General features: G+C 37.6%; 1 protein-coding gene across 3 annotated transcripts in view; it reads left to right on the top strand.

The window, feature by feature from the left end:
• The window catches only part of LOC111154639 (lysine demethylase 1A), a 58892-nt gene that overhangs the window by 20333 nt on the left and 21054 nt on the right, over positions 1-17505 (top strand). For 2 of the 3 annotated variants that reach the window (XM_022514393.1, XM_022514391.1), the window contains exons 3-9: positions 1929-1988; positions 6970-7103; positions 10859-10937; positions 11511-11603; positions 12452-12558; positions 14332-14413; positions 15543-15637. In XM_022514393.1, coding sequence (XP_022370101.1) covers positions 1929-1988; positions 6970-7103; positions 10859-10937; positions 11511-11603; positions 12452-12558; positions 14332-14413; positions 15543-15637 — 650 coding nt within the window. The remainder of the gene's footprint in view (positions 1-1928; positions 1989-6969; positions 7104-10858; positions 10938-11510; positions 11604-12451; positions 12559-14331; positions 14414-15542; positions 15638-17505) is intronic. The other variant, XM_022514392.1, reaches the window with a different exon arrangement.

Raw genomic sequence — 17505 nt, 5'->3', positions numbered from 1 at the left:
CAGGAGCTATATTGTTCATAGTGCATAAATATTATTCTTGGAAACTGTATTTATTTCATTGTTCTGAGCCTCTCTTTCCCTGCCCGCATAAAGATTTTATTTGAGAGTGAGGGAGCAAGAGAGAGCACAAGCAGCGGGGAGGGGCAGAGGGGAGGGAGGAGACTCCCCATGATCAGGGAGCCGGGTGTGGGACTTGATCCCAGGACTCTTAACCAACTGAGCCACCCAGGCGCCCACCTCTCCCCCTTTTTAAAATACGATTCAACGTTTGGTCTAGGGTGGTTCTGTTTGGAATCAAACAGAACAGTGACAGCTTCTAAAAAAATAAAATTAAAATCTGTAAGATTTTTTTTAATGAATAAATCTAGAAGTTAAGAAGGAATATTTTTATTTAAACTTTAAAAAAAATTTCTTTGAGAGAGATTGATCGAGAGAGCAGAGGCAGAGGGAAAGCAGACTCCCCACTGAGCAGAGAGCCCAATGTGGGTCTCCATCCCAGGACCCTGGGATCATTACCTGAGCTGAAGGCAGATGCTCAATTGACTGAGCCACTCAGGCATCCCTTATTTAAATTTTAAAAGTAAAATTTAAAATGGAGGGCCTGCATTTTCAAGATGTTTGCAGACTGGATTTTGTAAGGAGTCATCTCCTTATAATTATATGCCCTTTTCCAAAGACTGTAAACAAATCCTGTATCTTGAGCCTTGTCTGAGAGCCATACCCTTCTAAAACCTCAAAGGTCATTAAGACAGGAGCACAGTGAAATAATTTTAGAATGAGATTCTGTCCTATCCTCAGAACATATACCTTCTAGTAACACATTCTAATGTCAGAAATCATTTCTATCTAAATACCTTCAAATATGTGAGGATAGAGATGTCATTTTTACTTTCTTGCTCCCTTTTAACTCAAATAGTGGTTAATCAGTCTGCTTTCTCATTGAGATTCTTCTAAAATAAACTTTTTAGTGATGCTTGTCTAGTTTTAGATCATTGGAGAATATTTTCGTATCTTTCAAAGATCATGCTGTAGTTTTCTCATAGTGTACTAGGTAGCTAGAACCTTAAGAAGATCATGCATCTGTCTTGGTGATAGATTTTGGAAGAGTCTTGAAGATGATCTATTTGGACTTCGTCAGATTGAACTTTCAAGCTGTGATACCTTTCTTGAAGTTATTTCTACATATTAGTCAATGAGGACAATCTCTTAGCTGGCTTATTACGTAGCTTGAGGTAGAAGCTCCCCCATATCTTGCCTTCCCCCAGCCCCTCCTGTGTGTGTCTCTCTACATTACTTGGCATATGACTGCAGGGTGTCTTGTGGTGTGTTTGAAAGTTTTACTAAGGAAGCACTGGCGTATTCAGATCTGGTGCTGTCTGGCATGCATAGTAAATGAAATTTGTTTTGGAGCTGAATCTTTACAGTCCCTGCTTTGAAGTCAAAGGGAGAATTTTTCATTAAAACTATGTCTTTTGCCTGCTACTTAAGTATATTCTCTGTGGATAGAAAGGTAAAGATAAAGGGAGATTGAGCAGATGCTGAATTGTTGCAGCTCTAGACCCTAGAGCCCATGTGACACCTAACTCAGTCTAGCAACAAGTAGTAAAAGACGTTTGGAATTCGTTTCTTCCCCCCATCCAACCTTGATTAAATAAGAACGACAGCAAGGATTTAGTGATTAGAAATACTGTGTACTTTGTTCTGCTACCTTTCAACAAGAATCAGTGTGTAAAGTTGAAATTTTCTGACCAGAATTTGGAAGACTATGATGTGATTCCCTGGGCCTGATTCGAGAAGAAGGAGCTCTCTCAATACGGTTTTACTAGTTGGTGGTGAATTTGTGAGTCACCAACTATTAGGCCTTTATGTCCAGATATTATCTTAATTTATGGAGTAAGGTCCCTGAGTTCTCCTCTTTCCTTCCACAGGGCAAGCAGGAGGACTTCAAGACGACAGTTCTGGAGGGTATGGAGACGGCCAAGCATCAGGTGAGGGTGGCATTAGATGCTTGCCACTTAGGAGCAAGAGCCGCCAAGTTAGGGATTGATGCTTGCAAGTGTTTTTGGCTGTGGTTTCCACATTTTAGCCAGAAGCGCAGGGCAAATAGAACCCTCAGGACAGAGGAGTAGAGTAGGGGAGCGTGTAGCCAGAGCAAAGGCAAGCAAAACCTTTTGAAGTCCTCAGGCCGATCTCAGCCCTCCACTCTTCACGTGTTTGAGGAGATGGCGGGTCCTTTTCTTCCTGGCAGCTTTTACAGTACTAGGAAACATGATATAGAACATAGGTTTAGGAATTATGGGACCTTTAAAAAGAAATACAGCTCTATACACAGAGAGGAGAAGCCATAGGCTGAAAGCCTTCAAAAAAAAGGAAGGACAGAAAGTCATTCCAGGACTAGTCAGAGGAATTATTCAGGCAAGGGACTCTTCAGAGGTGGCTGTTAGATAGTGTTGGATACAGTTTTTCAATTAACATTATATAGTTAATTATTTTGTAGTTTAAACATTTGTCATGTGAAAATTGTTTGCTTTTTTTTTTTTTTTTTTTTTTTAAAGTTGAAATGCTGTTTCTTTTCAGATCGAACTATGATATTTTTACTTCTAGGAAGAAGTAAAGGGTTAAATGAGTGATAGGGCCCATCTAGAGCTATTAAAGCTTGTTCCAGGAATCCAAAGCGATGAAATCCAGCGATATGGCTGGATTTCATCCTTTGCCCTGGATGTTTTTGTGTGGTTCAGTGGTCAAAGCTGACTGATACATACATTTTGAAAGAACTGGAATAGGTATTACTTCACTTTTGGAGTTTGTCACTTTTCAACTGTTATGTCTACTTTAAAATTGTTTGTCTTTTGCAGTTGTGTACAGTGGGTCTGGGAAATATTTGTATTTTACTCTTGGGTCAAAGTTCACTGTTAGTGCAGAAATTAGTATATAGGGGATCCAGAATGTTAGAAGTAAACTTGTTTAAATGCTGTCCCAAGGATTGGAGGTTGACAATTAGTACATGGTTCTCTTAGAGGAGTTAAAATCCTCGTTCAGAGTCTCTGTGGCAGATAAACGTTCAAGAATGCTACTCATCACGTGATGGACCATCGGCTCTTCCAGGAACTGTTGGGGATCAGGGGATAGCCTTTAGAGCTTGAATCTTGAAGAAATAAACTGAGTTTTCTTACTGCTTTTTGTTTTAACGTGGGTAAATTTACTCTTTTGCTTTAGTAAACAATATGTTGTATTGCTGAAAGTAAAAACAGGCTTCCATATAGAACTGTGGTGCTTCTGACTTACTGTTCAGTAGAACATGAGGTGTTTTGTTTTGTTTTTTTAAGTGTTTCCAAGAATGGTGGGGACTATTCTTAACCCTTCAGGATTTCTCTTCAGATCTTTGCCATGCTCAGAAGCATGCATTTGTGAGATGATTAGTTAGAAGGATGTGCTTATAAGCGATCAACATTCTGTTTTTAATAAACCAAATGACCGTCATGAATATCTTGGGACCAGGATCATATCTTAACTTCTATAAATCCACATCAAGCTGGTGTATTCATCCTACATCTTAAAAGTTTGAAGGGAACTTAAGGTCATTTTCTCTAGCTTCCTGCTGTCAAACAGATAATATTGCATCCATCCCTGTTTTATGGATTAGGACCCAAAATAAAATTAAAATGATATGACGGAGGATACACCAACAATTCGGAGGAGTGAGAACCCAGGGGTCTTCTCTTATGCATAGACTAGTCCTTATACCCTCCCTCAGAATCATTTAAAGTGTATGTTTACCCTAGAAATAAAAGATGTAAAGCATAAGAAATCACATGATTCTCTTTTTTTTTTCTTTCTCTCTTTTCCCTCTGTTCTTTATTCTGTTTGTCTTTTTAAACTATTATAGGACTGGATATGGTGTATCTGTAGGTACTAATTTGAAGTCATCTTATACGTAGATTCTTGTCAAGCTTTTATTTTTACTCATCAACTAGAAATCTAGTTTTTCTAGTTAATTTATTTACTTCATGAAAAAAAAAAGGCAAGTAAGTTTCATGGAGGCCGTCTTTCCTGTTGATTTTTATATCTCTGTTCCTCACTCTACTCAAGATGCTACCTGTATCATCAGAATCAGGGAGGAAGTGGTTTCATGGAATAGAGTTCTGTCCTTCCCATCTCCTGCTCCTTATCTGCGTCTCTAATCTATCAAAAAAGGTCTTTGTGGTCCCTTAAATATTTTATAACTTTTACTGTGTTTTCAGAGAAAGTGTGAGCTGGTCAGACCATTAGAAAGGGCATTTCTGGTTTAGCATGACTGCATTTTGAAGGATGATGCTGGAATTTCCTATGTGAAGTGTAGGGAAAAAGGAGTTGAACAGAGGGGGCAAGAGAGAAAAAAGGCAGCCTTGGGGCTTTTAAAAAATTAAGGTTACCTCTTTGAAACATTATCAATTTCCGGAATACCAGACTGTGTTAAATCCACACAAACAGCAAGTATAAATTATTTTTGAATTTGAATGAAATGTACTACTAGTACTTCCCTTGTAATAAGGATATTATTAAAGTTAATTGTATTCTTTAAGGTTTTTCCCTCTAAAGGAGATACTTATGAGTTCTGTTGTCCAAGAATGGCCTATTAGTTCATTTTGGAAATATCCTATTAAGAGAGTGCATTGATTGAGCTTCTGAATAGCTTGGGTTCCAAGTTAACATTTTTTGTTCCTTTGATAAAGGTTAGACCTTTTCTTACAATTTTCACCTTTATATTGATAATGGTCTTCCTTCCTTGAAATAATAGTCTTCAAACCTAAAAACCAAAAGGGAAAAAATAATAATTGAGTTTTTAGAAACTTTTTCATTCTTAAAAATTGACAAGTATTTAAGAATAGGTGTTTTTGGATGTTATGTGGAAGATAGAGATGGATAAGATTATTATTCTGCACATACATTAGTGTCACAATATTTGGCTTCTTTAATTCCTTTTGGTAATCTTTTGTTATTTGATTTAAAGATCCTCTTAAAACTGCCACATGACTTATGTAGATCACATTGCTTAATTGTTACATAGTCTCAAGATTCCCAAAGTTAGCCAACTAATTTAGAGTGATTTTTGGAGCACTTGGAATGAGGAGCCAAATATAATTCAAAATTAAGTGTCTTTCCCTACATGGTTTTTTTTTACTGTCATTGCCAGTATTTTGCAGTAGGATTGATGTGCAGTGATGACTTAATAAGCATGTAGAAGGTATAGCTAAGAAAACTACCCCTGTTTGGGGGAGGGAGGAGTCCAGTTTATAGAGTAAATTGATTTTTGTGTTAATAGTATACACTTACAAAGGTAACCTATTTTAAGAAATCTGTTCTGAGTACTTGGGATATGTAGATAATTGTTCTTGTGATGTGACATGATTTTGTTCTTGGTTTTATTTTTTTGTTTGTTTATTTGATTGGGGGTAGGGGACTAGGGACATCAAAGCTATGTGCAGTTTTAGAAAATTTCACATTACTGAAATAACCTACCCCTGTTGCCAGCATTTCTTCTCTCCTTGCCTTAATTTCATGTTCCACTCCCAATAATATGGCTCTTACTGACTTTGTTTTTTCTTAGGGAATAATTAATTGTCCTGACAGTCTTTAATTTTAGGTTGAGATTCACTGAATGAGAGAATTGCTGATTTGATTTTGTAATGTGAATAGAGTATACATGTGCCTTCATTATCTACTGTGAGTGGATAGATTTTTTCCCTTCTCTCTCAAAAATATTGTTTCTTAATGTGCCACCCATATTAGCATTAGGCATTTTTGCTTGGCCTCTTGTTAACCACTTTTGTCTGAGTTATTGCTTATAAATGTCTTTGTGGAGACAGCTCCTTAATAACTTAGCTACCATTTTCTAAGTTATATCTTTACCTGCCTTGTTCTTTTTATTTTCTTAATCTTACTTTGCCTTTCCTTTAATTTTGTTTCCATTATCAGTGTTTCTAACTTCTTGTTTTATGTGCTTTAAATGATTAAATATGGATATCTGGTGCCTATTTCGTTACTTATATATAACTGTTTCAGTGATACTGAATTTTGAAACTTTGTCTTGATATTTTCATAAGCTAGTGGTTAAATATGTCTTTTATAAAGTGATCTTAGAAATACAGGTAGAATACATGTAAATGTGTTTCTCAGGACATCTTATGAAGATGTACTTAACTATCAGCTTATAAAAAAGAACTGATTTAATACCCAATTTTAAAAGTTTCAAAACAATATATATTTTACTTGCATAGAGAATATTTATACATTGTATATACATGTAGTGTAGAGTAAATACAGTGACATACTTGTGTAGTATAGTAAAGGGTCGCTAATGTTTTTGCTGGGAAAGGTAAATTCCTTGCTTTCTTCTGTGTCCTCATTGTAGTCTGCCTAACTTATCTCACTGTTTGCCAGCATTGCGTTGTGGGAACTAATGGATGGTACCACTGACCAGATAATCATGCGTTTCTTACTGTTGGTGATTAAATCTTAAAGTCCTCTCCGTGTTCCCTGCTGTAATCTTGAAAGAAGGCATGTGGTTGTGTTTTTCATTCTGTAGTCTCTTTTGCTTTCCTTTTAGTATGTTTTCCTTTATTCTGGTTCCCTAGTTTTCGGATTTTGGGAACACCATCAGTGATGCTAATTTTAATTAGATTATCTTCCAGTATTATAAAGCTATTTTGTGGATGAAGAAAATATGCTTCATGCTCTGTTCTGTTTTCAGAGGTACATTGTTCTGCTCATTGGTAGAATGTAATTTCTGGAACATTATGCTCAAGAGTAAAGTAAATTCTAAAGATGTTTCGGCTTTTGAGCAGAATAAAAGATTTTTAAAGGAGGTGAGATTGCTCTGTGAATGAGGCAGAGCTTTACAGAGGTTCTTCGGGCGAAAAAGGAGTTTCATTATCCCTGATTTTGTATTCACTTGCACTTTTCCCAGAAGTCCTTTGCTTTCTTTGCTAGGTGTGGAGGGTGCAGCTTTCCAGAGTAGACTTCCTCATGACCGGATGACTTCTCAAGAAGCAGCCTGTTTTCCAGATATCATCAGTGGACCACAGCAGACTCAGAAGGTTTTTCTGTTCATTCGAAACCGCACAGTAAGTTTCCATGTCAGCCTTTTTTCTCTTTGGATTATTAAAAAGCGCATGTTACTTTTATGGGCAATAATGGCAAAAAAAGAAAAGGGAAGAATTACAGAATTAGCTATAACATGTACCATTACCCAGAGATAACCATTGTTAAAAAAAATTATTTTTTCCCCTTCAGTTTTTTGTTTTTTGTTTTTTTTAAGATTTTATTTATTTTGACAGACAGCGATCACAAGTAGGCAGAGAGGCAGGCAGAGAGAGAGAAGGGGAAGCAGGCTCCCTGCTGAGCAGAGAGCCCGATTCGGGGCTCGATCCCAGGAACCTGGGATCATGACCTGAGCCGAAGGCACAGGCTTTAACCCACTGAGCCACCCAGGCGCCCCCAGTTATTTTTTTAAATATATATTTAATTTTTGTTTTTAAAAATTGAAATGCTGTTTCCATACATCCTTTGGATCCTTTTCGTTTTTCATAACCTCATAAACCCAAAGAATCTTCATTTAAACTTTTAATTTTTTAAGTAAACCAGGCCACACTTGGGGCTCAAACTCACAACCCTGAGATCAAGAGTTTCGTGCTCTACTGACTGAGCCAGCCAGGTGCCCTGAAACTGTTTTTTTTTTTTTTTAAAGCAGGGGAAGGGCAGAGGGAGGAGGAGAGAAAGAATCTTAAGCAGGCTCCACACCCAGCGCAGAGCCAGATGCAGGGCTCAGTCTCACAACCCTGAGAGCCTGACCTGAGCTGAAATCAAGAGTCAGACGCTTAATTGACGGAGCCACCCAGGTGCCTCCCCACACCCTGCCCCCCCCACTTACAATTTCATTATTCTAGAGAGAGCATGAATTGGGGGAGGAGCAGGAGGGGGGTGGGGAGAATGTCAAGCAGACTTTCCACTGAGCCCATTGTGGGACTTAATCCATGACCCTGAGATCAGATCCTGAGCTAAAACCAAGAGTTGAGTGCTCAGTGACTGAACTGGTCAGGTGCCACCCCCTCCCGCCATGTTTTTCAAATTTTTAATAATCATTTTGTCTGTCTTTCCCAGGATAAGTCAAACTCTTATTCTGTTCTGCTTCTCTGCTTCAACCTCCTCTTCTGGCTAAGTGCTTGATTTTAATGTCTGCATGATATTTTGTCTGACAGTTGGGTCATACTGTACGTTAGGCATTTATATGTCCATTTGTGCTTTATTAAGCTCTGAACAGCTTTATACATTCTTGACTATCTCTGGTTATTATTTCCTTATGACACACACACACACACACACACACACACGTATATATGTACATATATGTATAAAAACCTGAATACATATATACATATATATCAATTGATACAGATAAATGATAGATAGATGATAGATGGTTATGGTCACATTGCTTCCCAGAGAGACTGAATTATTCAGTATCCCTGTTGCTCTGCCCGTACTTTGGTTGTTAAAACAATGATAATTTGTGCTGCTATAATAGACTAAAAGTTTTTCATCTCTTTTCCATTTCCAAAAGGCTGATTTTTTTCCACACTTATTAGTCATTTTTTATTTCTTTGAATTTTTCTTTCATGGCCTTTATTCATCAGAAATTTTTAAGCCACAGAGTAGATGAGGGCAAGATACTATTCAGAACATATTCAGTGTACTCTAGGGTGATACAAAGTAAAAGAAATTTATGTTGTAATTTCAGCTACTTTGAGTATAGCTCAGAGATGTCATTTTAGCATGTCTGCTTTTAGCTACCACTAACTTCTTTACTTTGGCTATTAGTTTGCAAAACCCCTGCTGAATTTAGATTATTAGCTAGAGTGGGTGGTGGGTTATACTGGGTTTTCATAGTACAGAATAAAGGGATTTTTGAATGAAGAAAAAACAGGGTGATTTTTAAAAAAGTAAATGGAAAATTTTTAATGTATATTTCTGATGCTTACTTGTCTTAGAATCAGCTTCTGTGTATAACATCAATATTTGTTTGATCTGAATGGATTTTTTAGGGGCAGCTGGCTTGCTCAGTCAGTAGAGCACGCAACTCTTGATCTCAGGATTATGAGTTCAAGTCCCATGTTGAGTATAGAGCTTACTTAAAATGGATTGATTAAATTCTTTTAGAAGTGTACTTGTTTAGATAAGGTCATTTTTTTGTTTCATCTGAGGAAAGTTTTCACTCTTTACTTGAATTTGAGTGGTGGATTTACAGTGATGTCTGTTGTCTCTGATTTACATTCTGTGACCAAAATCTAGATTGGGAGAAGGAAGGACTTGCCCAGGTTAGAGTTGTGGGCCTCTGGCTGTAAAACTGAACATAAATCATTCTCTTACAAGAATTGTGTCCGTTCCTTTGCTTCCAGATTTTGAAACCACAACAACTTTAGGATTATTGAGCTAAAAACTATGACCTGAGCTTTATTATTTTTATTATTTTTTTATAGAGCAGAGGAAGAAGGCTTCTATTGAGGGGTGAGGAGCTTGGGCCTGGTGTGTACTTGAGGAATTCCATTTTGCCCTGACAGTGGCCATGGAGAAAAGTAGAGGGTGCTTTTGAATTTGGTCATGTCTTTTTGTAATTGGGTTTATTTACACACAGCCACATGTCTTTGTTGACACTTGTCTATGGAGCAGTTAATTTTTTTTTTTTTTTTTTTTTTTTGGAGCAGTTAATTTTTAACTAGGACTTAAATATAGTGGCATTTAGTTGGTCTGGCCTATTCAGTTTGAAGAGCATTTGTGTTAGAGCCTGTTGATTGTACCATAATATTTTTCATTCCTTATCTTAATGCTTTCTCAGCAGTATTTGAAATAACTGACTACTCCTTTCTTCTTAAACTCTTAAACTTCCCTTCCCTTAGCTTAAGATGGTATTCTTGTTCTTTCTCCTCCCTGGTTGTTGTCTTCTCTGACAGCTTTGTAGGCTTATCTCTATTTTTTTTTTAAGATTTTATTTATTTGACAGAAAGTGAGGGAGCATAAGCAGGGGGAGTGGCAGGCAGAGAGAACGGGAGAAGCAGGCTCCCTGCTGAACAGGGAGCCCAATGTGGAGCTCAATCCCAGGACCCTGAGATCATGACCTGAGCCGAGGGCAAACGCTTACCCAGCTGAGCCACCCAGGTGCCCCGGGCATTATGTGAACTGATTGGAGTTCCTTAAGGCTCCTTATGGTCTTTTCCTCCCTCTGCTGTGTATTCTCCCAAGGAGGCCTCTTCTGCACTTTGGCTTTAGTTATCACCCATAAGCAAATGGCTCCAGACTTTTTTTTTTCCCCTCAGAACCCTAGCTCTGTATCCAGATGCCAGTCTTGTATCTCTTGGTTTTCTTGAAACTAGACCTACCTCTTCTTTCAGTGACCCTCGTTTAGTGAATAGCATACCAACTCATTTAGTTGTGTAGGCTAGAAACTGGAGTTATCCTTGGTACCTCTTACCTCCCTTCCATCTTCGCATATCTAAATGATCATTTGATTTCTTGGATTTTTATCTACTCAGTATCTCTGGAGTCAAGTAACCCAGTTTAAATCCTAGTTGGTCCCTACCAGCTGTATGATACTGGCAAGTTACTAGGGTTTTTTGGGTTTTGTTTTAGGCTGAGTATCTTCCAGCTTCTTCAGTTATTTACTCATTTGACATGGTTTTGTGTTTCATCAGTTTGTCAGGAGTATAACCCTGTGTTTCAATGAAAGGAAAACCTGTAGTTGAGGCCTTAAAGTTGAAAAGATATTTTAAAGTGGTCATGTGGTCTACATCTACTTGTGTAAAAAAAATTTGTCATTTAAATACAGTTGCAGTTGTGGTTGGATAATCCAAAGATTCAGCTGACCTTTGAGGCTACTCTTCAGCAATTAGAAGCACCTTACAACAGTAAGTAGTGTTTTCCGTGGGACTGGATTTGGCTTATGGTTCATTGATAATGAATTTTTTCAGTTCATATTATCATCTTACTTTACCTTGTGCTATCCAGAAATAAGCCTTGTAAAAAACTATTATGTGTCTTTGTAATTATTTTCTTGGTTTTTAAGTTGTGAGTTCAGGAGATTGCTAATGATTTTACCAGGACTGTGTTCCAGCTTTAATCCCCCGGAGTACTTTGTTGACATTTAGCTGGCTGGCTGCCTTTCTCATTTTCCACTTACCACCTACAAAGTCTTGAAAAGTTTTTGCCAAAGTAACTGATTATAATACTACTTTAAAAAGGGTTGGTTTTATCCTTTATTTCATCTGTAATGGAATGTCATTCTTTAAAACTCCAATAGGCATTTGGGACTACATCACAGACTAAAAGTTTTAGGAATCACCTTTCTAAAGGAGTCACATGATCTGAAGTTTATGGAAAATATGTATAGAATAATTTCATGATGGCAAAACAGAGTTAAGGAGCTTTCTGTTTAAATTGCTAGAACTATGAACATGTTTTAAAATTCATCTGTTCTGTAGGTGATACTGTGCTTGTCCACCGAGTTCACAGTTACCTAGAGCGTCACGGTCTGATCAACTTCGGCATCTATAAGAGGATAAAACCCCTACCAAGTAAGGACCTGGCAGATGGACTTCACAGTTTTTAACTTAGAGTTCTAGCACTCTCTTTTATTTTCAGGAGGCTCATAGCATTTTATTTTGATTTCTAAGTCTAAATTTGGAGTCCGATACTCGCAAGCTTATCTCATTATATGTCAGATTTAAAGTAAAATCTCTTCGTAAATATGTATTGCCTGTAATTTCTGGTTTGATAAGTGTACTTTAGTAAAAGTACTGAATTTCCAATATAAGAAAAATTAGTCAGAAAACAAAATTTGTTAAAAATGAGAGAAGTCTGTTATGAAAGCAGAGATTTGAGGTTTTCTTTCATTGACCAGTTCTTTATCTTGCGAGGAATCCAGGAGTTAGGGGTTTTTTTGAGAAGTAGCACTTATATTTGTTTTTAATTTATTTTTGATGCTTTAATAATTTTAATAGTTCTTCAGAAAGGGATAGTAAGGACAGCAGAAGTAGAGCTTAAAGCAAATGGCTTTAAGAATAATATGGCTGTCCGGTTATCCTATTATAACTATGAGATAAATGAAGCAGACTGTTCATAATAAACTAACTAGTCACAGATACCAAAGCACATGACCGCAGTGTAATGAGAAAGTAAATCTTTAAAGATAAAGGATTTCATTTATAGGTTTTTCACATTGAATTAAATTTTGTAAGTTTCAGTTACGTGCTAATTTGTATTTACGTAGTTTCTCTATTTGGAAAATAAGTGAGCTGTTTACTTTGTAAGACATCATGACACATTGAAAACCTAGAGGTTTTCATGATGTAAAAAATGGTAAAACAAACTCTTAAAACCTACCTCAAAATACTGTAATTTTTGTTCGTTTTTTACTTTTTAGCTAAAAAGACAGGAAAGGTAATTATCATAGGCTCTGGGGTCTCAGGCCTGGCGGCAGCTCGTCAGCTACAGAGTTTTGGAATGGATGTCACACTTCTGGAAGCCAGGGTAAGAAGTTTATATTGTATCTAGAAGCCGGACCTAATGGAAATAGGTATTTATCAATGCAATAGGAAATTCTCTATTGCAAATTAATGAATGCTACAGCTTGAAATAAACCAAACTGATTTGTATACTACTCAGAGTATTTTAGATAATGTTACTTATATTCGATAAAGCATTTTTGACAGTGAAACTTCGGAAGGTGCTTAGTGAGTATTAAGAGTTTGCAAATGATCCATATAGCCCTTTGATGGGTATTTTCAGGTTACTGCTTCTTGCAGTTAACTTTCAAATTTGGGGCCTTCATGGACATGCCCTTTGTAGGTGGCACTTATTTTTAGTGGTGGAACAGAGTGGATTGTATTCTCTTTTTGATAGTAAAAGAAAAGGAGTGGTCTCAGGCAGCAGCCATTTTTATTTTTTTTAAAGATTTTATTTATTTATTTGACAGAGAAAGAGATCACAAGTAGGCAGAGAGGCAGGCAGAGAGAGGGGGGGAAGCAGGCTCCCCGCTGAGCAGAGAGCCTGATGCAGGGCTCGATCCCAGGACCCTGAGACCATGACCTGAGCCGAAGGCAGAGGCTTAACCCACTGAGCCACCCAGGCGCCCCTAGCCATTTCTTAGTGCCTGATGCAGCCAAGATATGTTGGTTCCGTTATCATCAGTCCTTGAAAGAGAAAGGGAAATTAAAGGAGGAAAGGGATGATGGCACAGAGTGGGAAAAAAAGAACATCATGTTAAGTTGATACTATTCAAATTATTTTCATGAGTGATTTTTGACATTTTGTATTCTTCCAGTGGCTTATAGGCTTCCGTGGACTTAACAACATTTAAAAAACAACACTTCTCAGATAACCTAAACAATCTAAAATTTTTAGAGGCTTTCAGAATGTTTTGTGCAGTACTTCTAAGTTGCTTTTTTATAAATTGTAAATTTTAAAAATATTTTTTCAAATAAAGTATGGGAAATCAAAATAATTTTTAATATAATCTTGCTAAAAATATTTCGTTAGGTAATTTAGGAAACATGTGTGTTCTCTTATTCTGTGTACTAGCAATACAGTAATGAATAATGGGACCATTATGATCCCTACCCATGCGACTCTTAATCTAGCTTACAGGTTTTTAGTTTTGTTTCGTTTTCATTTATTTGGAGGTTAGAGTAGTCTCAAAATATCCATGACTGAAGTGTCACTACAGTTCAGTAATTTTTCCCCGTATTTGAAAATCCCTAGTCAGCACAGATAAACTTGGGCCTGTTGAGGAATGAGAGATATTGTCAAAAGTTTATGCTCCGTACACACTCTGCCCCTGGGCATGGGGCTGCACTAGAGGACCATTTGTCAAGAAATCATCTGTCATTCACAGGTGACTTTGGGGACGGGGGCAAAAGTCAGAACATGGTGATAGAAAGATGGCATTAAGTGTTGGAATTCGTGAGCCGATATTTTCTGTATGAGTGGCCCTTGCTCAGCCTGTACAGTAAATAGTATTAGAGACAGCTGAGTAGAGAGATAATAGTACCTGTGGCTAAATATGTCTGGTTGCCAAATTGTTTCCTATCTCCTGTCACTTAATTCTGTGTCATTCATTACGCTACCACTCCCTCAAATAGTTAAACTTCACTGGCTCCTTGTTCCCACACTGCACACCATATATACTCTAAGCTATACTTTTCTTTTTAAATTATAAGAGACAGAGGCCAGGGTGGTACCATGCCAGGTTCTTATGGTTGAAATAGAATTGATGATTTTAGCCATTTAATTTCTAAAAAACAGGATCGAGTGGGTGGACGAGTTGCTACATTTCGCAAAGGAAACTATGTAGCTGATCTTGGAGCTATGGTAGTGACAGGTCTTGGTAAGTAGTCCTTAGTTTTGTGCCATTATATAAGATCATGATTAAGCTAATGTTTTAAAGCCATCAGTGTGGTTTTAAAATATTTTGGTTTAAGATACTGTTCTTAGAGGTGAATTGACAAATACTGTCTTCCTGAAAAGATATATCAATATGTGCAAAATTTAAATTGTACATAAGTTTTTGACTTCTAGGAAATTATCCTTAGAAAATAGACAAGGTGGACCATATTGTATGGAGCTTTTAATTTTTTTAATTTTATTTTTTGTTAAAAGATTTTATTTGAGAGAGCACATGCAGGGATGCCTACATGTGCACAAATGGGGAGGGGCAGAGGGGAGAGAATCTTAGGCAGACTCCGAGTTGAGCACAAAGTTCATCGCCAGGCTTGATCTCTTAACCTGGAGATCACTACCTGAGCCGAAACCAAGAGCCTGACGCTTACCAACTGAGCCACCCAGGTGCCCCTGGAGCTTTTTAACTGTGGCATGTAGCGAAACATTAGAACCCATGGTTCCAGTGATTATATTGTTATACAAAGGGAACCATACAGCCACTAAAAATTATGTAGCTTTATATTAACATGAAATGATCGCCACAGTTTATTGATAAGTTGAAAAAAGATGACAATACATGCATTATGATCCTTTTGTGTGTATGTGTGTGTGTCTGTCTATAATTTTATGCCTGTAAAATCTAGAAGGATCTATGATAAAATGTTTTGTTTTTTAAGATTGATTTGAGAGCGAGCGAGATAACAAGAAAAGCATGAGCAGGGAGGAGGAGAAGCAGGCTCCCCACTGAGCAGGAATCCCAACATGGGGGTCAGTCCCAGGACCCCTGGGATCATGACCTAGCCAAAGGCAGATGCCCAACTGACTGAGTCACCCATGTGCCCCTAGAATCTATAATAAAATGTTAACATGTGGGGTTATAGGTAATTTTTTGCTTCTTTATGCTTATCTTACATATTTCATATATTACATATTATTTTACTAAGCATTTTTTTTTTTTACCTATAATTCACATACCCTAAGCTTTGAGTATTTTAAATTTTGAGTAAAAATATTTTTGCTTTGATGTGTTCTCTTTTCATAGATATGTTGAATTTAATAGTTTGAGTTTTTTTTAGGAGGGAATCCCATGGCTGTGGTCAGCAAACAAGTAAATATGGAATTGGCCAAGATCAAGCAAAAATGCCCACTTTATGAAGCCAATGGACAAGCTGTAAGTTGAGGACAAACAGAACTTTTCAAAATTTCTTTGGTTCAGTTGAAATAGCAATTTGGGGAAAATGTGTGGATGAATATATACACATATCAGTAAGAACTGAGGGTAGAAATTATGTGAAGAGATTATTATTGCATATATGCAAATTTACATGCCTGTTTAGGCATTTATCTTCAGACACTTAATGAAGGCTAGCTAAACAGTTGATTTTTTTTTTTTTTTTAATTTGGCTGTGGCTGCCTACTTGAAGAGATCTGTGGAATTGACACCTGATTCTTCATTTCTTTGTATTGTGCTTCCCATCCTGTGCTTTAGCTCTGTGTGCTCTTTATGACTTCAGTTTTGTGTGTGTAGGTTGAAGATTTTGATGAGCTAATAGCCAGATGATAATACTGAACTCAGATGCTTAGGTAGATGAAAGTATTTGTTGACCAGAGGTAGAGAAGTTTCCCATACTTAGTAGGCAGTAGCATGGCAGTGATGTTTGCTGTGGGAGAGTAAGAGTAGTTTAACAACAGCTATGTTGAGAGGCTTAGACTATGCAAGTCAGTCCTAATTTTGGGGGGGTGGGTGCAATTCAAAAGGTCATATTCAGAATTTTACCAGCCTCCCCCTATCAGCAAGTTTACCATTCTCAGGATATAAGCATGTTACCATCTTTATATTTTGAGGAAGGGAAGATTCAAGATGCATATGACAGTTTAGCTATTGTTGCTAAAAGTGGTAAGATCCCAGCTCTTGAATTTAGTCTGCTCTGTCCGATGGACATCCTCACTAAAGCCCTTAGGCTTTGTGGGGTTCATACCAGAGGAGGACAGACTTATGGGAATGCTTTGGCTCTTATCCTCCCCATTCTGGATTCAGATTCCTCTCAGGGCTTGCTTTGGGGGTGGGACATACCTCTGTCAGAGTAAACAAAATAGAATGAACAAGAGAAAAAGGAGGAAGTAGAGCTTAACTCAACAATTCAATAAACTTTTGTTACTCTGCAAAGATCTGTAAAGGCCATAGAGATGACTAAGACAGTCCTTGCCTTAGGAGACCCCAGTCTAGTGGGACTCATACATAGATAATTGTTTCCCAACTTTTTATTACGGAAATTTTTAAATCTATACAAAAGTAGAAAGAATAGTATAATAATGGACTTTGATTTATTCTAGTCTTGTTGCATCTATTCAGTCCCTTTGAGGTGTTTTTGGTCTGGAGTATTTTAAAGCAAATCACAGTCAACCAGCAAGTATTTATTAAATATGTGCCAAAATATAGGCCTTGTTCTCAGCAGTAACTATGTATTCCCTGCTCTCAAGGGTCTTAAATTCTAGTGACTCTAGATATCTTATGAACCCAAGAAGGTCAGGAATTACAGGATCATTAAATTCTGTGGTACACCCCCTACCCTAAGAAAACACACCCCAACCAGAAACCTACTACTCATCCATATACCAGAACACAAGGCAGATTTGCTGAGGGTTAGATAAAAGGATAAATTGCATTGGAAGAACCAGCGGGGCCAGGGAGAGACAAAGAGTCAAGGTCTCTGAAAGTGGGAGGGGCAAGAGCAAGGAGAGATTTGGAGGGAAAGAGCATTTGTGAAGGTGGCTTAGGACTTAATGTGGTTGTGGAGGAAGGTTTAAGACTTGAGAGAAGTCTGTGAAGGAGGGTGGGGTGAGAGTGGTGGGACTGAGATGCAAACTGCAGTGGAGGGTGAAGGATGTTGCTCACTGCGCTGACTTGTAGGCTGGGACCTCAGAGGCTGAGAGCAAGAGAAGTAACTTGACCAGATGGGTGTTTCAGGTAGGCAGGCGGTACTGTACAGAACTGCACTGGCACAGGCCTCTGAAGTGGGTATTACGGTAGTCCTCAAG

The sequence above is a fragment of the Enhydra lutris genome, unplaced genomic scaffold (genome assembly GCF_002288905.1).
Source record: "Enhydra lutris kenyoni isolate GAN:26980312 unplaced genomic scaffold, ASM228890v2 scaffoldscaffold38, whole genome shotgun sequence".
Taxonomy (NCBI): Eukaryota; Metazoa; Chordata; class Mammalia; order Carnivora; family Mustelidae; genus Enhydra; species Enhydra lutris.
Note: the sequence above shows the minus strand (reverse complement) of the source record. Positions and strands in the feature narration are given on the sequence as shown.